The sequence below is a fragment of the Thermobia domestica genome, chromosome 9 (genome assembly GCF_964235325.1).
Source record: "Thermobia domestica chromosome 9, izTheDome1.hap1.1, whole genome shotgun sequence".
NCBI classification, from domain to species: domain Eukaryota; kingdom Metazoa; phylum Arthropoda; class Insecta; order Zygentoma; family Lepismatidae; genus Thermobia; species Thermobia domestica.
Genome location: NC_137462.1, coordinates 283,730,365 through 283,756,568, shown reverse-complemented (window position 1 = coordinate 283,756,568; position 26,204 = coordinate 283,730,365). Strand labels below are relative to the sequence as shown.

Here is a 26,204-nt window from a genome sequence, read left to right as displayed (position 1 = left end):
TCTTTATTATGTTTTAAAAAATATTTCAAGTTAGTATTTGAAGTGAAGTGAACATAGGCCTGTCCTTGAAACCTTTTTTTCTTTTTATCTGCAATTTTCAACTGCCTGTTTTGCATTCCTCACCAACAGACCTGAAACAAAAGGTCACACATTAAGACATCAATAGTGTCATTAATCTCTACACACTAAATTATGTCAATATAGTTGTTATATTTAAAACTAAACAGGTAATTGCTATGAATAAGCAGACACAACACACACAGCATACATATGCCCAAAGTACATTCAGTGAACGTTCGATGTATGTATACAGTGCCGTAACGTACCCCCTTACGACTGTGTCTATACTTTATTTACTGCATACAGCAGCATTTTTGCGAGAGATTAATTAGTTTTTCGAAACAATCATACATTAAAATTTCGAGAATTTTAAATGTTCTGTTAGTTATTAATAAAATACTTTCCTATCCTCCGTATTTTTGAACTTTACAAACACTTAATTGAATCTTTTATTTTTAGTGAGCTGTAGATTTTCTGAAATGGTCCTATAATTATATGTTCGAACCTAATCTAGACTCCATATTTGCAAAATAATAATAATATTAAATAAAAAATAATGCGGGAAGAGTTTATCGGGTATCAAGTACTTTACGATGATAATTTAATCCTATCATTGGTTCTCTATGACAGAGGTCAAATTAAATAGTGTGACACTTGTCGATGAACAGTGACAGTGCAATTAACGTACAAATTTTCTCAGTCTGCTCGCCAGAGACAAACGTCGGCTAAACATTGTGTTGTAAAAGTAGTCACAGTATCGGGGTTAACGCAAATTACAAATAAAGGTTTCATTAAGGCTTGGATTTCTACGACATGTCATATATTTATCCTGTTATATTTTATAAGTATAATTAAACAAATTTCTGACTCTTGTGAAAAAAAAAATGTCGTTTTCAATCGTCATATACATGCATATTTAAACCACACTTTAGATTGAGATCATATTTAGGCTAGTGATATAAAAGCTTATTTTTGATCATAATTTAGATGAGTTTCATTTCTGCTTTGTTATCTTTAGAAATGGGGCGAGGCGGTCATTCAGCGTATCCGTTCAAAAGTTATCGTGCGGAGTGACGGCCTGATGTACTAACACTAGGGCCTACAGCAGTGTAGGCCTAAGCCTCCCTACGTGATCCTAATAAATAAATAAATGCTTCTAATTGTTATAGGGAAAATGTGCAGGTAATTGACAGCTGGAGTATAGCGATTCTTAGTCGGTTCATTTATCACTAGGAAAATTCAAGTTCTGTGCATGAATGACTAGCTTCAGTAATGTTTGGTTGTTGATTTAACACGAGGTAATAGGATTTACATCAGTAGCGTAGCTAGAATATTTTTCAGGGGGGGGCCAACGAAGGGCCAAAGAAAATTTTGAGGGGGCCATCTCCAATGAATGAAAAACTTGATTCACATAAATTATATATATATATATATATATATATATATATATATATATATATATATATATATATATATATATGTGTGTGTGTGTGTGTGTGTGTGTGTAAATATAAGAATTTACTACCTCAAACAACTAGGGCACATGTATACAATTGATTTCCATTCTAATATAAGTAGTTACTTAATTACGGCGTTTAAAATATGTGTAGCTGATTCACTGGCGCAAATCCCAGGGGGGACGAGGGGAACGTCCCCCCCAATGTTGAACCTAGGGGGGACAGTCCCCCCCCAATAATCTGACTTGAAAAGTGCTTTTTGGGATAAGCTTGATGATTTGTGCCCGACTGCCACAAAGGAATGTAAGATGAAATTGATTTCTCTTGGCTTTTCCATTTTTAAAAAAAGACTCGTAATCTGTAGTATTTCAAACTGAACTTCATGCTGTAGTGCGTTTAGTAGTCTCATCAATATGTATTAATTACACTTCCACTACTTGGGCACAAATTGCGATAAATGCTAGAGAAGGATATATCCCTCTCCTCATGCTGGAAAGTTGTCTCAGCTGTAGGTACGGGCACAAATTCCGCGGAAATGGGGAGACATGTCCCCCCCAACATTGGAACTGGAGGCTCTCCCAATAATCCGATTTGAAAAGTGCATTTTGCAGAAAAGTGTGCTGATTTGTGTCCGACTGCCACAAAGGAAAGTGAGATGAAATTTGTTTCTCTTGGCTTTTTCATTTTTAATGAAAATGAAGGCGTGCGACTGTGCGTGACGTAACCTTATATGCAATCTTATCTGCTTTTCTCCCCTAGGCCTTAGCACACGAAGAATATACAGACTATCCAATGTCAGTAGAATCCATCTTTTCAGTAAATGGGAAATTAATCTATTTGTAGTATCAGTCTAGGCATCTACTCATGCTTCGTAAGCTAACTCTATAGCCTATGGAACCCGGAGGTTCAATGCCGCGTTCACGAAAGCTCTTCACTGACTTCTATCCTTAGCCAACTGGATCCAGTTTCTACTTTGTATTCCTATTTTTGCGAGATCCATCTTAATATTGTCTTCCCATCAGCGCCTAGGTCTCCCTAATGGTCGTTTTCCGATTTGTCTTACCGCTAACACTTTGAAAGCGTTCCTACTTTCTTCCATCCTGGCTATATGTCCTGCCCACCTAAGCCTCCTAGGCTTGATGACCCTAACAATGTTTGGTAAACCGTATAAATTATGTAGTTTCTCGTTATGAAGTTCCGCCATTCTCCATTCCCGTTCCTCTTGGGTCCGAATACTCGTCTCAGGATCTTATTCTCAAATACTTTCAGTCTATGTTCTTCCTTTAGAGTAAGCGACCATGTTTCGTAACCATACAGAACAACAGGTATGATTATCGTTTTATATATATTTTAGGCTTCAAATTCCTCGACAGAATTTGGGACATGAGATTTGAACCGAATAGTAACACGAATTCCCTGCCTTTAGTCGACATTTAATTTCTTCGTGAATATGATTTTCGTCTGTTAATATTGATCCTAGATATTTGAACGCATCCATAATTTACCGTATTACGGTCCCGACGCACTTCCATGTATTTAGTTTTCCTTGCATTTGCTTCTAAACCCATGTCCCTGCAAGCGTTTTATAAGATCTGTGCATTTCTTTCTATTGTTCTCCTGTCATCCCCTATTAAATTTACATCAACAGCGTGCGCATAACCTGGTGAATACCGTTCAATTCTAGGCCCTGGTTGCTATCTTTGATTTTCCTTATAGCGTATTCCAGCACAAAATTAAATAATAATGGCGACAACGCATCTCCTTGTTTCAGGCCATTCTCGACGTGAAAGCTCGTGGCCAAAAATTTTCCTACCCGGACTTTACTTTGGGATTCATTTAAACATGCCTTAATTGATCTAATTATCCTTTTCGGTATTCCAAATTCTGTAAGAACGTTGTACAATGTTTCTCCCCTAACCGAGTCGTAAGCCTTTCTAAAATCAATAAATAGTTGATGTACCGGGCTACTGTATTCCCACTTCTTTTCGAGTATTTGACGAATGGTAAATATTTGGTGGATAGTTCATCGATTTCGTCTAAATCCACACTGATAATCTCCAATCACTTCATTTGCGTATGGGGTCAATCTTGCTAATAGAATATTTGAAAGTATTTTATAGGATGTTGACAGAAGAAAGATGCTTCGATAATTATTACAGTCAGTTTTGTCGCTTTTCTTGTGGATTGGAACAATGATTGATTCTTTCCACTCTTGCGGCAATTCTTCCTTGTTGTAGATAAGGAGAATGAGTTTGTGTATCTTGTTCACAATTTTTCGCCTCCAGCTAAAATTAACTCAGTCGGAATTTCGTTTACACCCGGATATTTGTGTTTCCTTAATTTCTTTATAGCGATTTCTACTTCTATTCGGTTGGGTTCTGGAATATACGTTTCTGCGGTGTGTATCTCTCTTTCTCCACGCACATTAGTTTTTGCTGCGTGTTAAGCAAATCGTTAAAGAAATCTTTCCATCTTTTTAAAATGCTATCTGTATCAGTGAGAACTGTTCCATCAGCTTTCTTTAATATAAGCACGAGGTTGATAGCCTTTCTTAAATTCGTTGATCCCTTTATACATGTCCCGAATATTTTTATTTTTACTATTATCTTCAAGTTCCTAAATTTTAGCTTTCAAAAAATCGCGTTTCTTTGTTCCAAAAGTTTGGGAAGTTTCCCCCCTGATGTCTACGAAATTTTGTGTGGTTATTTCATTCGGATTTTGTAGCCAACGTAATTTTGCTTGTTTTCTCTTTTCTGCTCGTTCGAACCGTGGTTTGTTGCTACGTATTTCCGCGTGTCCCAATTTTTGTTTTGAGAGAGTATGCTTCGTAAGCAAAGAAAAGAATTCAATTGCTGGAATATTTTTCTCCATAATCTTAAGGTTACATCTGTTAACTAAAGAGTATATGACATGCGTTAGATTTCTGTAACGATTCCTTTAATGTTATTGAGATCAAGGGGGCCGATCCTGGGAGGTCGGAGGCCCCCCCAAAAGGTCACGTGGACCCCCTGTATTTTTATGAATATGTATTTGTATATGTATTTTCTCTTGTTATATGGATTGTTTTATGCATTTTTATGAATGCCTCCCTCCCCAAAGTTACAGAGAAATCGGCGTCCTTGATTGAGATTATCATCATTTTGCTCAAAGAGTATTGTTGCATCATACATAATTGATATTCTTTCTTCATAGTTTTGGGGAAGTCATTATTTATATTATTATATTATAAAACAATTTTAACGTGGATCTTTGTGGATGCCTAATTAGAAACATACCAATTATAAATATGCATGTATTCAGATTTCAGAATGTGTTCACGGCAGTGGTTTGTAATACTGATATGTACTACTACTTCATCTACACCGCCTAATATATAATATACTCTACAACAGTTGAGTAGATTCATCTACTGTAAATTGAGTTTCATCTCCCTTCTCTAGAATAAGCCTCAAATCTGCCCACCTCCCAATGTTGAAGACAACCAATAGCGTATTTAGGATTTTGTTTCGAGGGGCTATGCCCAACACAAGGAAGGAAGTGGGCAATTGCCCACCTGATTTTGAGAATTAAATATATTTTAATTTATGCATAAATTGAAGTTATAATGGCAAGAATTGCAGACCGATAAATTCTATATGATATGATACAAAAATTTAGGAGTGAATCTAACCCTTTATTCTATTCATACAAGAAAAAGGAAGCATCCTCTTGGCCTTCCTAATTTCCCGGGCTAATTATTCTCCCGTTTTGATTTTTTTAAATTCAAACATTTCCTTCTTTTAAAAATAACTAAACGATATAATTTTTCCTTTCTTTATAATATCTCAAGTCCTGTCATGTTGATATCCGCGCAAGTTGGTGTGGAATACCAGTTTCGCTTATCAACTCCTCTTAGTTTTGGTGTTACTGATGACGGCCGTATTGAATCACAATTGACCATGGTCGATAAAGTATGATAGACGAAATGAAAGAAAGTAACGTCAAGAAAAAGAAACAGAAAAGTAGAAAGGACGAAAGAAAGAACTAAAGGACGCAGTTCTTACATGGAATGAAATTTGGCAAATACAGTATTATTTCTGAACAAATAGCATAAGAAAATGGAAAGTCAATGACATTCTTAGAAATGGTTAGAAGGTTTATTGTTGTACGTGGAATGCGAAAAACTAACAAATTTATTTCGGGGGGAGCTTGAGCCCGATAGCCTCCTAAATACGCCGCTGAAGACAATTGTCCCCTGATTCTTCACAGCATTGTTCTTCAACTTAATAAATATTTTGAACATCGCTTATATATATAAATAATAGGGTTCGAAGTGGAAAAAAGCAGAGGCGGTATGTTTCATTATAATTTTGACTCAACATACCGGCTATTTAAATATTGTCTTGATCACTGAAAAACCAGAGGTGGTATGGCATACCACCGCATACCGTCTCACTTCGACCACTGTAAATATATATATAATATGGGAACGGTCTTACCCGCCCCCCCGCCCCCCAATGTTGAAGACAGATTTGCGCCGATGGGCTGATTGACTTAGGTGGAACGTAGAAGCAGAGAAATATATACACACACATACTCAAAATAAAAAGGGAGCAAAGTGCCTTGTTGAAATTTGCACTTCTATCATGATGCTAGTTATTTTAGGAATTTGCTTATTATATACGAAGGCAGAGCTACCAGAACTTTAGCTCTACTTTCGAATCAAGCTGATATGCATACTGCTATGTTAGGTTTTCACAAACAGACTAGGAAACTCCATTAAAAGTAAACTGAACTTATTCTATTTATTGTAATGATTTTCCTCACTCTCACAACAAAGAAAAACATTAAATATAACACTTCAAACACTTGTATAAACTATATACACTTTCGATACCTTTCTAAATCTTTTAAAAAACAAGTATTATTACGTGACAAGGCAAATTATTTTATGTTGTGTTAAGCGGTAGTACGGACAGTATTATTTCAGAAAAGGTGGAAGATTATAAATTCCAAAAACAGCGCTTCGTCTATATTGTCTTGTTAAAATAGCTAATTTCACTTGTGTGTTTGGCAGCTGTAACACATAGAAGCATTGATCAATACCAGTTTGTAACAGTTTACATTACAAAAAAAGTATGTAGTTTACTTAGGTAGTTAACAAAACTGCTTATGAATACAAAAACAAAAGTATGATCAACCATGTGCATTTGAGCTTAGCGGTATTACAATGACTTCAGACTCGGAAGATGATGTGATCGATCCCTCGTGGGCAAATATTTCGACTTAGGAGTTTACCAAGATTCTTCCTTAGTTCACTAGTGAAATGTTTATGGCCCCATTGACTCATTTCCTTCATTTATATTCTCTGAGCCTCGGATGTTTTAAAGCCTTAAAATAAATTCAAATGTAGTTGAAGTAACTTAACGCTACTATCTTGTAGTCGATGCTAAATTAATATTGTTAGTTTTGAGATTGGATATGAAGGCACAGCATTAACTAGTAGGCTTATATCCTGTTCAAAATTCACGTCACCACTGATTTACTGTTCTGCATAATTCCTACAATGTAATTGTCTCGGAAATAATTAAGCATATTTTGACGAAGAATAAATATAAATCTGCGATAAAATTTGGTATTCAGTGACTGAACTCACTGAATGAAGTCTTTATAGACCAGTTCCATAATCTTCTGATATCTCTCTGATTACTAAGTATCAGATAAAATAACGGGATGACACAACCTGGTCACGGGAGTAACTGTTACTTTTATACAAAATAACATTACTGCTGCGACGAACTTGTATCATCTCGGTATCTTACCCGATGATTAGTAATCAGGAGATTGTAACACTGCCTCTGTGATAAACTTTGAAATTTCTGTATGAAGTAGCATTTTAGGGATGAAACTACAGTTGAAATTTTTAAAGGAAAATATTTCTGAACGATTTATTTACAAAGAATCACTGAATTTCATTACATTTCCCCAGCTTTAGTTAGTAGTATCGGTCCATCAAGCTCTGACTCCGTTTTCCTGGAGGCCGCTAGTATCGCTTGTTAACATTGTACCAGAAGGATTCTACAGAATTGCTAATGGCCAAGAGCGTTAGGAAACTAGACGTACTAAAGACAAGACCAGAAGGTAATCGAGCGGGAGAACCAGTATCGGTAGCAAATAGTACTTGCTCGTAGTATTCAGCATCTAATTTTTCTCAAACGATCAGGATAGGAACAGAGGGAATGATTATTTCACAAGTAATAAAAACTTCTCTCTTCTTTTATTGTTAATTAAACAAGCCGGCTCGATATTAAGATGCTTTGAAAATAATAATAATGCCAAATTATTTAATGGATGCTATGCATTTGTTCTATGTCGCCATAATCAATGGTAATTAATTACTTGGTGCACAAATTTTAATAAGTAATGTACGAAAACTTGTTTCGTCCAACGCAAGTGTAATGTTTTTCTGTAGTGTATGTTATTTCTAAGTAAGCATCTCATATTTTAGTATGACTTTCAACATTGAAGCGAATTAGAATGCCGACTGATTTGATTTTTCTTTCTGGTTCTTTGTCTAAAACAAAGGAGATAACTAGATAAGGGACAAAGGTTAAAAGGAATGTTTAGGTGGTGAGGTCAATGCATATGCATCGATGCATATACACCCCACAGATTTCAGTGAATTAGATCTTGCTGAACTACAAGCAAAAACGAGTAACGATACCGGTATTTTATTCGGAACGCAGACTATTGCAACACACGGTATTCTGCAGTGGGTAATTCTGTTGTCGAGAGATGTTTTGGTGGTAGTTTCCCTTGTAGTTACGACCCACTCACCATTTGTCGACCTATAGCAATATCACTGTGTAGGGGGGCCACTAGGGGGGCCAAGAATTTGAGCAAGGGGGCCTGGCCCCCCTGGCCCTCCCTTAGCTTCGCCACTGATTTACACACGTGTTCAAATTATCAGACTCAACATTCAGTTTCTGAATATTTTACTGTTCTTACAAAATACATTCGAACTTAGTGCAAATTACTGCTTTGTAACTCTGTTCTAATGTCTAGTGAGTGTGGCATATGCTTTTCAATATCAATAAAACAGATGCGTAAGTGAACTCAAATATAATTACTATACAGTGTGTATATCCAAATTGAAAACAAAAAAATGAAACCGAAATTTATATTAAAAAAAAAACGCTCTCTCACACAAAAGATCAATATTCAGAAGGAAGACAGAGAATCGCGAAGTATATCACGAACACTTGATGTTGCCTGATCTGTACTTATAAACAGCACGTGCATGAGTTTTCTCAAAATTCTACCGTTTCCTCCCAATTTCTTCATCTCACCATTACCATCATGTACATTGATTCCTTTGGCCTACCCGGCATAACCTTGGAGGTAAACTCAAAGATTTCATTTGTCATTTCACTTTTGACTACATTTATGTAGATTATTTGGCAAAGAAGTACAACCTTGGAGTTGTCAAAGCTCATATTTTTGTACGTTGGGAAAATGGTAAGATGAACAGCATACAAGTCAGCATTAACCTATTTACACAACTATTACTATGATACTGACATCTGCTTTTTTTTTTTTCTAAAAATGCTCATCTACATCTGTGGCATAAATACGGATGACTCAAAGCTCAAAATATGTCCAGCTAACATCAATTACATGTTCTATACTCCGCGTCACCTGAATTGGCGTATGGCATCAGGCAATAAGCGTGCAATGTGCTGTTACAATCCTTAAGTGAGGAATCTAATCATTCATAATTGACTTTGTTCATATTTATGGACAATTATGAATGATTATATTCCTCACTGAAGGTTTGGGAACAGTGCACTGCGAGCTTATTTGCTGATGTCATACACAAATTCGGGTGAAGTGGAGTATAGCTTAGTAAATTTCTAATTTCTAAATTTTAACTATTAAAAAATAACTGGTTTAAACCAAAAATAAGTATGGTTTTTCCTAACCCTATTCATAAGCAAGGAAATATTATTCATTTCAAGAGACAGGCTTCAAAACCCGAACATAAGAATTAAGTAAATGCATACAATTCAAAAACTTGATACTGTACCATTTCTTTCTGCAGTTTTGCGTTTCCCAATTGGTCTTCTAGTTTATCGAACTCTTCCATGCTTTGTCCATGCTGGCAACGTTGGGCCTGTGGGACCCAAGCCTTTAGGAAAAATAATATAACTTTATTCGGCAACACTCGAGCTGCTACATCCTCCCCCTACCTTCCCTTCCTAAGTTGTAGTTTAATAATACGTAGCCTGTTTTAGTTTTCGCTTGGTCATTGTTGTGTGTCGCGTGCTTTTCCATAGAGTTGGCCAGACAGAAACAACGTTACTAGTGACGTTATTTTTACTAGCACGAATAAATAATATTAAGTAGCGATTTTAGAAGGGAAAACTTCACATTTCCGTGTGTTGATTTCCATGTTTTTTTAAGCACTTGTCGCATAATTTTTGTATATATTGAAGTGAAGCATGACCGAAATCTATGAGGCACATGCTCAAAGAAAAAGGGACATGTTTGAGCAAGAACTAAGTGATATATCTTGCGAAGAATATGATGAAGATTGTGATCCTGACTTTTGTTTGCCTAGTGATCATTATACTAGTGATGAAGGAGGAAACAATTATGGAAGCTTTGAATGTGAAGAAACTGTGTGCGACAAATATTTTGTAGGTAGAGACAAGGACACGAAATGGAGAAAGGAAAAAGGAAATGTGAATATTCGTACTCGTTCCAGTAATCGTGACTGCTCGTATACCGATGGTGAGACAAAAAGCGAAGAATGCTCAGGCACCGCTAGCAACATTGTCTTTGTTTATAACAGAAGATATGCTAGATATTATAGTGATCAACACTAACAAGTATATTGAAAAACTCACAGTTCATTATTCAGACCAACGATTCACCCATCCTACAAGCGTCTGTAAAATAAAAGCACTAAATGGTCTATTGTACTTGGCTGGTATGTTGCACGCTGGACGACTGAATATTGAAGAGTTATGGGAGAGAGACGGTACAGGAGTGGAAATCTTTTGGGACACAATGTGCTTACAAAGATTCCGTTTTCTTTGTAGTGCGTTGAGATTTGATGATCTTGATACACGTCAAGAAAGGAAACATGTGGACAAATTGACAGCTATTCGTGACGTTTTCGATCTGTTTGTAAACAACTGCAAGGACAGTTTTGCAATTGGAATGTTTGCTACGTTAGATGACACACTTGTGACATTTCGAGGCAGATGTGGGTTCCGTGTGTACATTTGCCGAATAAACCAGCTAAATACGGGAGCAAAATCTTCAGTCTTGTTGATTCCCGGTTGTATTATTCGGCAAATATGGAGGATTACGTAGGGAAGCAACCAGAAGGTCCATTTGAGATAGACAATAGACCTGAGACTGTAGTAAAGAGAATGTGTCAACCGATTTATGACTCTTCTCGTAATGTCACGTTAGACAATTGGTTCACGAGCATTAAGTTAGTGAAATCAATGGTAAAGGACCATAAGATAACTATTGTAGGTACCATTCGAAAGAACAAGAAAGCTTCCTTCCGCGTTTGTGAATTCTAAGAACAGAGAAGAGTACAGTAGCGTGTTTGGTTTTCAAGAGGACTGTACAATTGTATCATACGCACCCAAGAAAAATCGAAGTGTGGTGTTAATTTCCAGTATGCATCATGACGACAAGCTGGATCCGACAACTGGAGAGCAGAAGAAGCGTGATATTGTAACATTTTATAATAACACTAAGGCTGGAGTGGATATGGTAGACTAAATGTGCAGAGAATATGATGTCGGGAGGAACAGCAGGCGATGGCACATGGGTATATTTTACCATATTCTAAATGTTGCTGCAATCAATGGGCACGTCATTTATTCAGTCAACACAGGAAACACACTACCACGGAGAAAATACTTCAGGGAATTGTCTAAAGAATTGATACAGGGCCAGTTGATGCAGAGAGCACAAAATAAACCCAATCATACTGATCTTCGAAAATCAGCTGCAAGGTTATGTGGATTAACCCTTGAAGAGCATGTTCCTATGCAGCGAGAATTGAAACGAAGTCGTTGCTACATGTGAAAGGACAGCAAAACCAGGTACTTTTGCCAAAATTGTGGTAAGTGTATTTGCCTGGGTCACGCAAGAATGTTGTGTGGTGAATGTTCAGATCATTACATGTAAAGATGCCAATAAGAGTGGCTAGAGTTTTTCATAAATTCGATGGAAATTAGTGCAAAGAAAAGTTGAAAGAAAGTTAAAAGACATATTTTAATTCAGTTTCAACTAATATTGTCATTACCTAACACTTTTCATTTTTTGTATCATGTCTGGAATATTGTTTTACGTGCTGAATACTGCGTTTAAACAAAACCAAACTAAATAGTAGCTGAATGAAAAATGTTCGTTAAATACATTCATAACAATAAAAGACATATATTAATTTTGAATTTGGCATTCAAAATAAATTACTGTACTCTTGCGTTTAATGTAACTAAAGATAATTACGTCAATGCAAGCTCGAAGTAATAAAATATTCTTATTTAATTTATTTCAGTGCGTAAAAACTTGAATGAGTCCCGTAGACCCAACGTTACCATTTATGAAAGTTTCCTGAGCGTTACCACTGTAGTGTTAAAATAATCTTCACTGTTTCATCCTGGCATTGATTCTCGGTCATTTCCACTTCATTATCATAATTAACTCGATTTCTTTGTAGAATGTCTAGAGTGTCCCTATTGCTATTTACCTTTGCCTTTATAATTGTCAATTGAGGCAATACTTCCTTCTTGAACTCTGAAAAGTATGAGTAAAGCAAAAATGCACATAAGAAAAAGTGGCCAAGTATCGTAACATAACTTGAAGAAACACATGTATAAAACTAAACAGAAATAAAGCTACTGCTAAGTGTCTTAGCAGAAAGTCGTGTAGTTTCTTTAGACGTCCACTAAACGTCGTGTGCTGGGTTGGTTAGATTAGGCTCAGTTTAATTCAATTATAGTTCTGGCTGTAGAACAAGAATATCATGGTCACAGTTGGTTGATTTAAATCGCTATTTAAATTGAATGTTTTTAAAATGATTTCATCAAGCATATGTCGCTTAAGCAACAAATCAGGGAGCGAGATCCTAGGGAAGGGTGAATTTCTCCTCTAAATAGTTTTTGAAGAAAATCTCCCCACTAAAAGCGTGCTAGGAGGCGGAGAATAAAGTTAAGTAATTTCAGAAGTTTGCAAAATAATTACAGTAGTAGTAATTGCGTTACTTTACCGCACTCTTAATAATCCAGTTTTGGGTCCCCATAGACCATAGTGAATGAATCAGGGATGCTTTGGCCCGGGATTGCGTCACCTATTGAAATTTTGCTTATGCTTATTCAGGGGCCATGCACGCTGGTACGAATGAATCAGAGGTACCTTGGCCCTGCTATGACGTCATTGAATTGGGAGTTTTGGATCAGAGGTCATGATGATTATTTAAATTACTAAAAATATGGTCTTGATGATTCATTACGTTATGAAATAGTACAGGTTTACGAATGCTTTCGTTCCCTTTTATGGCATAAAAATTTGGAGATTGTTATATCTTTGATGAGATGGACTAACACGGGTGCAAATGAAATCTTTAGTTTTACGTCCCACGCTTATGCCGGTTAGGCTAAAGGAGACGGTGACGATAAGAAAGGAATGAACGTGTGGGAAAAATGTAGCATAATGTTGCCCACCACAAAACTATTTTCGTGATGTTTGAACCAGGGACCACATACAGCAGAGGTGAACGCTCTACCACTGAGCCACCACACCTCTACTGGTATGAATGAATTAGAGGTGGTTGGTTCGAGCTAATATGTTCGTTTGACGTCACTGAACTGGGATTTTTTAGCTTGGAACTTATGATGGCTTGTTTCGTTCCCTTTTATGGGTATAAAATTACCAAAACTAGGTTTGATCTCTTTCTTGATGATCTATTACATTATGAATTAGTAGACCTCAGTAATAGTATAAATTAGTATTAGTATTAATATGAAACTCGAAAACTTTGGAGTTCCTCCGTGGCTAACCGGTTAGCGTATGCGTCTTTAACGTGGGAGACCAGAGTTCGATTCCCGGAAGAAGCTCATGCGGTTCGGATTGTTATCCCTTTGATGAGATGGACTAACACTGGTGCAAATGAAAAATCTTTAGTTTTACGTCCCACGTTAGGTTAAAGGAGACGGTGACGATGAGAAAGGAATGAAAGTGTGGGAGGAAGCTGAAGCATGGCAGGGATCACTCAGGACACATAAGATCACATTGATTTACATCAGGAGTTGGGGGAGGGGAGTATCGCACCTCGTACTCTTTGATGAGTATAAAAAATATTAAAATTTGGACGTTTTTTAACTTATCCTATTATCTTTCACGAGACATTTTCTTGTATAATAGAGTACAATGGTTTACTTTTTGGAAGTTATCGTTCCCTTTGGAGTCTTATTACGTTATATGGAGGCATATTTAAAATTATTCCCTTAAATTTGATAAGTACTATGTGATCCAATTTGTTCCGCTTCAGGGGTGAACCTTGCAATCGTCCCGAGTTCAATTCTTGGTGCTAGTTTAGGAAATTTTGAATTTAATGTAACCGCCGATGATGAGAAATGATGAAATGAGAAAACATCATAAACTTACTTGCTTGCGGATTGAAGCAGAGACCTCACACATCAGAAAAAAAACGCTGAGCCACCATACTCCATTGAGAAGTTCAGTTTGTTGATTACTATGCAATGGTCCCGAGTTCGATTTTTTGTGTTAGTTTCAGGAAATGTTGAGTTTAACGTCCCCTGAAACGATGATGAAAAATGATAGGAGGAAACATGAACTTACTTCGTTGTGGATTGAAGCAGGAACCTCATACGTTAGAAACAAGCGCTGAGTCACCGTACTCCATTCAGTGCGAACAGTTTCGCGTATGAAAAGAACATGTACAGGTTATGTTACATTATACATTTCAGTGCGAGCAGTTTTCACACTAGGTTTATGTTTCATATAGAAAGATAGAAGGTCTGTGTTGTCATCTTTTTACTTTGTGTGCGACTTTGACCTTGAAGGAAACCTTGCTGACTCAGTGCTAAGCATTGACGTATACACATAATCTTATTGTTTAGTTAGCTGTATTTAGAGATGAATCAAACATTTAAGGTTGTTGGTTCGAATCTAGTTGTGTTCGCTGTAACTCAGTGCCTGAGCGATACTTACCGAAATTTTCCAGAGTTGCCAACACTATCAGAATGAATCGATTCATTTAGTCGGAGCAGTTTCGTGACGAAAACTGATTTTTGTTTTGCACACAAAATTTTTTTCTGAAACAGAATTTTGTTTGTACATAAAAATTTTTTTTTCTGAAACACAATTTTGTTTGTACATAAAATTTTTTTCTGAAACAGTTTTTGTTTTGTACACAAAAAAATTCTGAAACAGAATTTTGTTTTCGTACACAAAACATTTTTCTGAAAACATTTTTTTTTCTTACACAAAAATTTTCTGAATCAGTTTTTTTTCGTACACAAAAAATTTTCTGAAACAGAATTTTATTTTGTACACAATTTTTTTTATTTCGTACATGAAAAAAAGTTCTGAAACAAAAATTTTGTTTGATTTTTTTTTCGTAAAACATTGATTTATTTTACTGGTAAACTGATTCAGAAAATCTAAATTGAAATCGCAGTACAGGAAAAAGAATTTGATTTTAGGATGTGAAATAAAACACAGAATCATGTTTCTGTACATTTATTTTAGCATGTGAAATAGAATGCAGAATTTCTTTTTCTTCAAAGGAAGACGTGTCCGTGACGGGTACAAATTCTGTAAAGAGAAAATAAAACATATGAATATACATGGTAATATTTATTTTTTTCCTGTGAAAGAAGAAAAAACAGATTATTAACATAAACTAACTGATCAAGAAGTAATGTGAGAAAAAGAAAAGTAAATGTGACGTACCTGAATTCCTTTTTTTTTCTCCACTGGTTTCTGCAAGGTGATGTCATCTGAGTTTCTCTCCGCTGTGGCCTCGTTGAAGCATGTCCCGTGTTGCGGTTGATTCTTTGCCCCGTCTTTGGAAAGTGATGTTGGTGGAATTAGGGAAAAATATGGCTGTTATTCTGTTCTGGCTTTTTTATACCCATAGGGCAATGTCTCGTATGTGTCTGGTATTAATCGGCGTTTTTTATAGTTGAAACTGTACTTCTTTTCTTCAGGTTTTGTGACAAGATGATGATCGTGGGTTCTGTAAATTTTGTGCGGCGTGCTAATGGAGATTTTTTCACTCGATTGATTTATGATCATTTGCTCCAGACTATTGAAACTTAACTTTTGACTTGCAGTATAATTGAGTGTGAATACACGAATTTTGCATACATAACTGGTTGATTTCGTGTCGGGGTCGTAGATTTCCAAGGCGTACTGTTTTGGGCCACCAGACACGAATTTTTTAATGTATGCTTTTGGTCCAATTGATTCCAGTTCATTTGACATTGAACCAAGAAATACTTCTGGTTCTATTGTGGGCTGTGATGGTCGCTGCGTGAATATCACAGAATATGTATCGAAATATAGTACTCTTTCTTGCAGCAATTCTAAATATTTGTAGAGTTCCAGACGAGCTTGACACGTTGTAAATGCTCCAAGGACAACATTAGCATTGTGATTTTGTACTGGAACATCGTCTTCATACTGCCAATAAAGGTATAACAACGAATCATTAACAGGTAAAATTTGGTTGACTTTTATGTCTGGAGCAGTTAATTTCTGATACAGTTCTTTGGGGTCGTTAATGATGGTCGTTTGGCTGAAATTGTCTCTTATAGCGAGTCGTCCCCAGAAGGCATTCAAACAGAGTTTTGCAAGACTACGACGTGCTGAATTTGAAATTATATTTGCTGCATCCAAAGTTATGCCTTCCCGTTGTTGTACCACTTGAATATACTGCTGCTTTTCTTCTTCGGTGACGCAATTGGCAGGCCAACCAGAAGCTTCCAGCTTAGATTTCAAAAATGTGTTAATGTATTCGCTGAATAATCCGCCAGTCTTGGTTTCTGGATCATATACGGTGATGTCGTAATCCCAAATTTCGTAAATTTCAATGACTTGATACCCAAGTTCAATGGCTTTTTGAATTTCATAGGACACCCACGTTCCTGTTAGACTTCGTTCACTGTCCGAATGTGTACATTCAGAATCTTGATTTAATGCTGTGGCACAGGCAGCACAAAGTGGAAACAACAACTTCTTATTTGAGCGAAATGGCAGTACTGGATGAAACACATTTCTGCTAGGCAAAATCTTCAACTTGACTAATCCGTTGACATCTTGAATGTCGGGCATTTCTGGATCTCCCTGTAGATATATTCGTGGATGCCCTATTGGATACCGTCCACATTTATTCACATAAGGATACAGGGAAACGATATCCAAGAATTTTATTTCTTCGCCTTCATTTTCATTTGCGACGTGATACAATTTAATGGCATTAACACGGCCACCATAGAAGCTGTCTCTTGGATTTAACGGTGTCTTATTAGTATAAGGATGTGTGCTTAAAAAAGAGGCCAATGCTGGATTGGATTTTAACACTTGACGAAATTCACATTCCCACATTTCATGTACTTTATATCCCATGGATCGTAATAATTTGATTTTACGCTGTGTTCTCTCGTAGCGATAGTTCATCGTTTCTTCGGAGTTCTCATAAATGGGCTGATCACGGCCTGTAGGGACACATAGAGTACAGCCATGAATTCTGCAACCTTGAAACTCATACACGTGTTCCTCTTTAGTGTCAGGATCTTTGTAGTAACCGTCCAGATGAAAACCAGCAACATAAACTTCTTTCCCTTTTGCCGCATGCATAATTTGATGACCCTCTTTTTCTTCCATGTAGGCAAGTCACTGCAAAGCAATCCGTGACTGATTGTCTCTGTGACGATATCCTCGTGCAGGAAGAATGCTAATAGTATTGGGTTTTAAGAAATTTCGTCGAAATACTAAATTGCACGCACTCGCCAAAGTGATAGCCTCCAGGAAAGGATTGACGTGGGTTTCTTGTTCAAAAGTGGCCATGAAACATATACAAGCCATTCGAAGTACGTTGACGTCCTGGACACAATAGTTCACCAATTCTTCTTGGAAAATAAACGTATCGTTCTGGTGTTCGTTGTACCATGTCATGAATTTTTCTCGTTCATCCACTTTCATTTCATCTGCACCATAATAATGGATGTCCGGTAATTTTCCCACATACGCTTGATTTGCAGCAGTATTAAAAAGTGTGGAAAATATCCTTTGGTCGCTGGTAAATGAAATGCCTTGGATAATTTACTTAAAGCCATTGGCATGAAATTTAAGGAGTCAATAAACGATAAGTGATTCACTTTCATGCTTAAAATTTTTGCTCCGTTCAAGATCAAAGTAGGTTTCAATTCATGTTCTTCCACTAAAGATTTAAGAATAAAATGACCATCATATCCCTTAGAGTTATGTGCCAAAGATACAATAAGTTTGATGTTGGGTCGTGGTTGACGTAAATACGCAAGAAAGGCATTGATCGGATCATCTTGAAAAATATGTTCCCACTGTCCACAAACTTCACACGGATGATGTATATCTTCATCTTGAACACAGTTGTAACATACTTGTTGGGCCACCAGTAAATTGGGCTTATGAATGGACGTGTCTTCATCGAAGAAAGTATCCTGTGTGGCTTCGATATCATAGAAAACAATCATAGCCTTCTTGGCATGTAACACTGATGGAACTCCAGGTTTTAATTGAGTCGTATCGGGCTTCATGTAGCATTGGTGGGTAGACGTAACGTGTTTATGGCACACATTACAAAAATAATCTGTACAATGATGTTTTCTTTCCCCTGTATGGACAAACGAATAAATGCGTAGACATTTGGAACACTGTTTTACCATCTTGCATATTGGTTGACCTTTATGGTATGGTACAGTCAGATGATTTGTATAGCATGTTTCACCATAAAATTCACGATTGCATTCTAGGCACTGCTTCTCCGTGTTGGTCTTACTGCATGGCGGTTTCTGCAAACATTTCTCACACATGGCCGAACAGTTCTTGACGTGTGCAGTGCGATGATCATATTTTTTGTGGCATGCTACACAATAATACACAGTAGAGAAAACGGCCGTTAATGACGTGATGATGTCATAATGTGAATTGATGCACATTAAATTGATTGGAATTTTGTCTTCGCCACCAGGCCCTTCATACAGAATATCTTCTCCGGAAAAGCTGGTGTATACGGTAAGTTTATAATTTGTCAAGTAACGTTGCAATTGTCGCAATTCTTCCACAGATCCCCCATGGTCTAAATTCACTGATGATCTGGATAAAAGTTCATGTACGGCTGGGAGAACAACACACTTTCTTTGGTCCTGATATTGTCTGTACAGTTTCTTGTTCGTATCCTTATATTTCTTTAAACCAATAGCAATCACAATCGCATAAGCCAAACATTTCTTGTCCGTGTTTTTTACACGTAGAATGCCTTTCTTGCATTTTAATAACTCGTCGTTTGATAAAAGACCTCGACGCACTAATCCAAATCCACGGGGCACATCCACATGATGAAAATGTACAATGAACGGTTCGTTCATGAGAAAACTATCGTTACTTTGAAGAATGCGATCAAAGGAAGCCCATAAAGTCTCCAGTGTCAGATTACTTGCACGCCGAAAAGATAAATAAAACGGTTTGTTCTTTTCATCATGAGATAAAATCGATAATCCAACCATCGATAATTCGTCGACATTTTCCAATAAGTAATCCAACATCTGTTGAAAGGAGGCCTGAACCCACTCAACAATATCGGTGTCACTGGTCGGAGCATTAATTTGAATTTCCAGCATTCGTCCTTCGAGATTAAAACGCCGATAATGTTTATTGATTTCTCGCAAGACAGTAAAGCCAGAGGTAGCCATATTCAAATAGGAAAAAGGTAAGGAAAAACAAAAAGGAATAGGCAAAGAAAACAAATATCTAAAACGAGAAGAGAAAAAAAGCACGAATTAAAATTGAATTCAGAGATCGCTAACACGTTTAATGGTATCAAAATGACTACACGATCAATCCTAAAAGAATTATGATATCTCAAATAGTTCTACTGTTAAAAATTTTTATTGTCGTCATACTGGAAATCAAACCCGGGACCAACATGTAACTGACCTAACTTTCTGTAGTGATAAAAAGAATGAATGAAATTGTTTTTTCTAACTGTGCTGAGAGAATCATTTTTCCCCTGACACTGAACTTTAAACGTATGACGAACATGAAACGAAAACAAAATCTCATGCGCTTGCTTTTCTCGAGCTAAGGCAAGAAAGACTCGAATTCGTTTCTCGGCGGGAGATCAGATCCCACATTAAACTGTAGGTCCACGTCTCACGTTGTGGGGGAACAAATTCGTGCGTAGTTTCTTTGTTTACGTTAATCGTAACTTTCAGAAACTGAGCTAAGTGGTTAGCGTTACGCACCTCTGGCCCGGGTTCAACACCCAGTATGCGCTCAAATTCAACATTAAGCTGTATTCCTAGCCTCACTACTGAAGGGACGCTAAAACCAAAATCAATAAATTTCTCGTGCTTACTTCTAATGTGTGGGATTCCTAATTCGATCCCCGGTCAAGTAAGTGAAGGATATTCTTCCATTTGCTAAATATTTCATGCTAAAATAAAACAGTGATAACAATGTTATCCTCATGCAAAAGCACTCCTTTGATATTAAGAAAAACGCGGTTGATACTTACCTCAAATTCAAGGAACGGAGTAAAGTCACGCTGTCACTAGAGGTACACCTTCGTTTATTCACGATCTTCGTGGAAGTAGGACTTGAAAATGAAATTAAGAATTTTATTTAGGTCTGAAACGTGTTCAAGTATAAAGTGACAACACTATCAGCCAATCAGAAACGATGAAAATAATAAATGACATCACGGAGAACCAATGAAAACACAGCTTTCATCATGTATCATGAATCAAAACGTGATGTAAGAAACAATCTGATTGGTTGTGACATTATTCACGTTTTTCTCCTTACACATCAATCGTTACGACATCTAGTATCGCAATTTTGATCATGACATCATACCGTTGACTCGTTAGTTTAATACGACATTCAAATTACCACATCTAAATGTGATTCATTTTCCTTAAACTTGATTGAAAAAATATAACACTCATCGATATGTTACGAAACTGTCTTTGACATGAATCTAAAGTTGAGCTTTAAAAGTCCGTCAGCTGAGAAAAGTGCTGATGTAGTATAAACAGATTCTGCAATTTCACAATAACAAACTTCTATGCGTAACAACGAGCAGAAATGTGTAGTAATGTAACATAATCTGTTCATGTTCTTTTCATACGTGAAATTGCTCGCACGAAAGTGGCATGGTGACTCGGCGCTTATTTCTGCGGTGTGAGGTCTCTGCTTCAATACGCAAGCAAGTAAGTTTATGATGTTTTCTCATTTCACCATTTCTTATCGTCATCCTTTCAATTAGCTTCGAAGGGTGTGAAAATTTCCTAACACTAGCACCAAGAATCAAACTCGGGACCATTGCATAGTAATCAACAAACGTGTACGGACGCTTAGCGCTTGTCTCTAATGTATGAGGTCCCTGCTTCAATCCTCAGTCAAGTAAGTTCATGTTTCGTACTATCATTTCTCATCATTTTCGCGGGGACGTTAAATTCAACATTTCCTGAAACTAGCACCAAGAATCAAACTCGGGACGATTCCAAGGTATCCATGTTCACCCCTAAAGCGGAACAAAATGGCCCCTAAAAGGGAACGAGGTGGACCACCCAAATTTATAGTAATATATATTAGGGTCCAGTACGATGATACCAAATGTTTAAATTTGGCAATTTCTAAAACTTAAGGGGTGGGCCAAGGTACCATTCCCAAAAATTTCAAGGGATACACAAATGTACCTATGTCTTATAATAGGGGATGGACCCCTATACATGACCATATAACCATATAAGGTAATAGTACCTCATCCATTGGAATAAATTAGGTCAAAACCAAACACGTGATACAACGTATTGCTTACGTTTATATTTTGGCAATTTTATACCCCTAAAAGGGAACGAGGTAGACTACCCAAATTTATAATGATCTATATTAGGGTTTTATGCTATTATACCAAATGTTTAAATTGGGCGATTTCCAAAATTTAAGGGATTAGCCAAGGTACTCCTCCCAAATTTTTAAAGGGGTGCACAAATATACCCATGTCTTATGAAAGGTAATTGACCCTGTATATGCACATATATCCATATAGGGTAATAACACCTCATCAAAGGGATAAATTAGGTCAAAATCCTCCGAAATTTGAATTTTTGGCAATTTTTTTTACCCATGAAAGGAAACGAGGTGGACCCCCAATACTAGTAGAGGTACATACTATGATCCTAGGCTACCATACCACATTTTTTAGATTTGGCAATTTCCAAAATTTAATGGATGTGGTCCTATGTACCCCTGCACCCCTTCAGTAGGTCTACCTATAAAGCATAACACCACGTGACCCCATGACGTAATGCTAAGGTGTGCGCATGGCCGTATCAAAGGGAACAAAATAAGGTAAGCTATATATATACATCCTATAAGGTAAAAAAAAAGGAAATAACATTCTTCAAATTTATAACCATAAAAGGAAACAAATAAACTCATACGTGAAACTACCCCATAAAGGCGGATCGTAAACTATGTAAACTAAAGGGGCCGGGGCGCAAAATTTCAGCGGCGTCACACTCCAGGGTCGCAAAAATTAAAATCAAGTAACACAAATACGTTATACATACACCTGTACTCCATCATAAGGTAACATTCTCCAAATTTTATACCGTAAAAGGGAACAAAATCAACAACCTACCCCATAAAGGCGAACGGGGTGTGGCCTAGGGGCGCAAAAATTGAAATTATATACCGCAAAGTAAACTATACATACACCTATATTCCATTAAAAAGTAACGATCTCCAAAATTTTATGCCGTAAAAGAAAACAAAATCAACCCCCCCCCTTGGTAAAACTACCCCATAAAGACGTGGCCTAACACCACGTAACCCATAAAGGCGTGGCCTAACCTCACGTAACCCGGAAAAGGCATTGCCTAACATCACGTGACCCTATGACGTCATAACATGTAACCCAAATTTGGGCGCCGGGCGCCCGGGGGCGCAAAATTTTGGCGGCGGCGGGCGCCCCCTAGGTCAATGACCCCGGGCACGTAACCCCAAAAATGGGCGCCGGGCGCCCGGGGCGCAAAATTTGGCGGCGGCGGCGGGCGCCACGCTCCAGGGGGCGGAAAAATTTGCCTCAAGTCCCGCGATTACTACTACAGTAATTAATGTGTAATTAACGTGCATTTCTTATCTAATTAATACTTGAACTAACGGTCAGCGGTATAAATCCCTAATATTGGATAGTTTAATACTTATGGATGCCCAAACGCGTGAACTTTCTATATCGGAAAATTGCAGTGCAAAAGCGCGAAGAGCATCTTATATTTTTCTTTCTTTCTTTTTTCAGTTCTACAGTCTCCCCTCCCCCATCCTCGACATCGATTTTATGATTCCGCACCATGCAACTAATAGGAACTAATGTGTTATCTTTTATTCTGTTATCATTTAACAAAGACACCGAAACCCAGTACTTTATCATATAAGAAAAGAAGCATTATTTACATTTTATTCTGTTTTTTAAAAATATCAGGTAAAAGTGATTTAAATTTTTAAAAAGTCGACTTAACTGAAAACATCAACAAAAATTACTTAAAAGATCGTGATTTGTCATTCCTGAACGTAGTTAAAACACAAACTTTGAAGTGCTTTATCTACATTAATGAGATTTTGATGTTGGTCTCTTTCATATTGTTTTTTATACATTAATCTTTCTATCTGAATTAACAAATCCGTAAATTTTCCTAAGTGGCAGCCATATTCTGAATCTACATTTACAAAGTACTTGTACAGTAACCCACATACATCTGAACCCTTGACCATTATAATTCCATTAGTGGGGCCCAGGTACTTATGTGGGTATGAATGCTAAATTATACACTGATTCCACTGTTTCTTTCACTCATATTTTTCTTAACTCGATTCTTTAAAAAAAAAAAGCGGAAAAAATTGGCAGTACAGTCACTCTGCTATTAATATAAAATTAAGGATTTACGATGTATGCCACAGAAAAAGAGGAAATAGTGCATAAACTGCTTTATTAATCTTGGAAAAATGAAATGAAATCTTTGAGTGTTATGTCCCACGGTTATGTCAGTTAGGCTAAAGGAGACGGTGATTATAAGAAATGAATGAAATGGTGGAATGAAGAAAGTGGAAGGAAACGGGAGAACCCCTAGAAAACCCACGCACACGGTGTTTGTCCACCACAAAGTTCACTTGGCGGGAACAGGGTTTGAACAAGTTACCTCATGCACCAGAGGTGAACGCTCTACCACTGAGCCACCGCGGCCCTTTTTATTAATCTTGGGACTCCCTATTAAATATTTAATAGCGCAAACATTTAAACGTTAATTAAAATTTGCAAAACCTACCTAACAAACCATCATGAACATTAATACATGTATATAGATGCCCCATTATACAACACTAAAATTAAAAAAAAAAAAAAAAAGATCAGCTATTGGCGACATTTAAATTTAAGAAGAGATTTCAAATCTAAGAAAACAACAGCGTCCAGCTTGCATATTCTTTCTGTCCTACTACTTAACCGATATCTATATATTCCCTCGTATTTAAATAACATGCATACATGTAAATAATATAACAGTAAGCATATATCGATACGAACCTACGTCCCTACAATCTGAAGTTGCCTTCTTTGAAGATTCTGGTGTTGTTTGACTATTACAACTCTTAACTACAGTTGCTGTTGAAGCCGGAGTCTCTTTTAGCAACTCGACTTGTGGTGGAACTGGAATATCCGCTATGTCCTCTATTCCCGGATTACAATCCGACTCCGAACTGTCTGAATAAAATGAGGTGCATCTTTCTTTTCGTTTCCGTGTTTTTCGTTGATCCACCTCTTCCTTTGTATTTAGGTCTGATGTTTCCTCAGCTCTCTTTAGGATTCGTCGAGCTTTATCATAACTATCTGTTTAAAATAAACCCTTAAATTAATAACACTTTTTGCAGCTACCATGTGAAGAAATATTAATAAGTAGAAGTAAATAACTGAGCTTCATTTCACAGTGTAAAACTACAGGTAGACTCCTAAACTATGCAGAGCCAGAAGTAGTAGATATACAGCTTTATGTTCCAATAAGGTCAGAGATGGAACCTTTTCTTCGTGCTCTGAGTTCACATGAAAAATTAGTATCTCGCTATTCCGTACCATTATTAGAAATCAAACTAAACTTCTAATTATTACCATTATTAGAAGAATAGGTCACCTTCCTCTGATAAGCATCTACTCAAACCGGAAGTTTCATAAATCATCCGTTTAGGGTTTTCAACATTAATCGCCCGCCATAAATAAAAAAAACAGTAATAGAAGCCAGGAATAGGTTTTCGAAATCCGATTCAGTGACTCAAGGAAAAGAAACACACTGATTCATATCTTTTTACGAAAACCTAAAACAATAAAATTATACTCTTAACTTCCAATTTTAGTAGTGGCATCCATACATTATCAAAATCCTTTTATTTCCACTGAAACAGGAAGATGTAGAAACTAGTACTTATTGCGGTTTCAGTTTTGAATCCTCATAATTGTAACTGACAAAGAGTAAATGTTTTTCATATAAATTCAGAGCCCGAAGTATAGATTCAATCCTTCTATAGTACTGAACGTTGTATGTGTATTATTTTAGGTTTAATATTGAATCCGCATAGTTTGAAAGTCTTCACTAGTTTCGCATCTTGAAACGAAACTTACTTGTTAATACCATTAGATCCCCATAAGATTAGCACGTGAACATATTATAGACTAGTGAGAGGTTGGGTAAGCTTAATTCCTTGAACACACCATTGTGAACAGTTCTCGCCATGACAGTCACAAGTATGGGTGTTCCAAGAACCGGTTAACCGGTTTCGGTTCGGTTTGTAGTCTAAACCGAATCAATCGCTTTTGACTTCAAACCGGTCCGGTTCGGTTTGGGAACGGTTCGGTTCGGTTTCTAGAATGGTTCGGTTCGGTTTAAAAACTGTTGGGCCCTTTTTGGGGACCGTTTTGTTCGGTTTCAGTTCAATATTTGAAATCGACAGAAATGCATTTTGCATCATTAGCAACTGTCCACCCAGACATTATAATAAGGGTGAATGTTACGTTTTTCGGTATAACTTTATTCAGATTAAAATTATTTCGATACTACTGAAACAATTTAGGGGTCGTACTTGTGTGGGTACTTTTACTGATGCTTTGGATTTTGGAATAAAACTCTTAATATCAGTTGGAAGACAACTTTACTGCATGGGCGGATTTAGGAGATACCGTGGTAGGAGTGGCAGTCACTTGAAGGGTGGATGCTATTCCAGGAGAAGCTACGTTTAGAATGAAACATTAAATTTGTCTTGAAATGACTACGGGGGAGGGCATGGTTTACACCTGTATGTGGAATATATCGTGGTGTAATATTATCAGGTAACCAAGAAAAT

At 36.9% G+C, this 26,204-nt stretch overlaps 1 protein-coding gene across 1 annotated transcript; it reads right to left on the bottom strand.

Moving 5' to 3' along the window:
• LOC145661228 (uncharacterized) lies at positions 1-25,498 on the bottom strand. The gene is made up of 4 exons (XM_081726686.1): positions 25,486-25,498; positions 24,400-24,702; positions 12,125-12,323; positions 1-131 (listed from the first exon to the last, which is right to left on the bottom strand). Exons 1-3 carry the CDS (start codon positions 25,496-25,498, stop codon positions 12,148-12,150), a joined length of 492 nt encoding a protein of 163 aa, XP_081582812.1. The 3' UTR covers positions 1-131; positions 12,125-12,147.
• Positions 25,499-26,204: the final 706 nt, after the last annotated feature.

Excerpts from the sequence above, each read along its gene's own strand:
- LOC145661228 (XM_081726686.1), bottom strand. Across the intron at positions 12,324-24,399 it reads TTCAGATTGTAGGGACGTAG|AGTTCAAGAAGGAAGTATTG; the intron begins GTTCGTATCGAT and ends CATACTTTTCAG.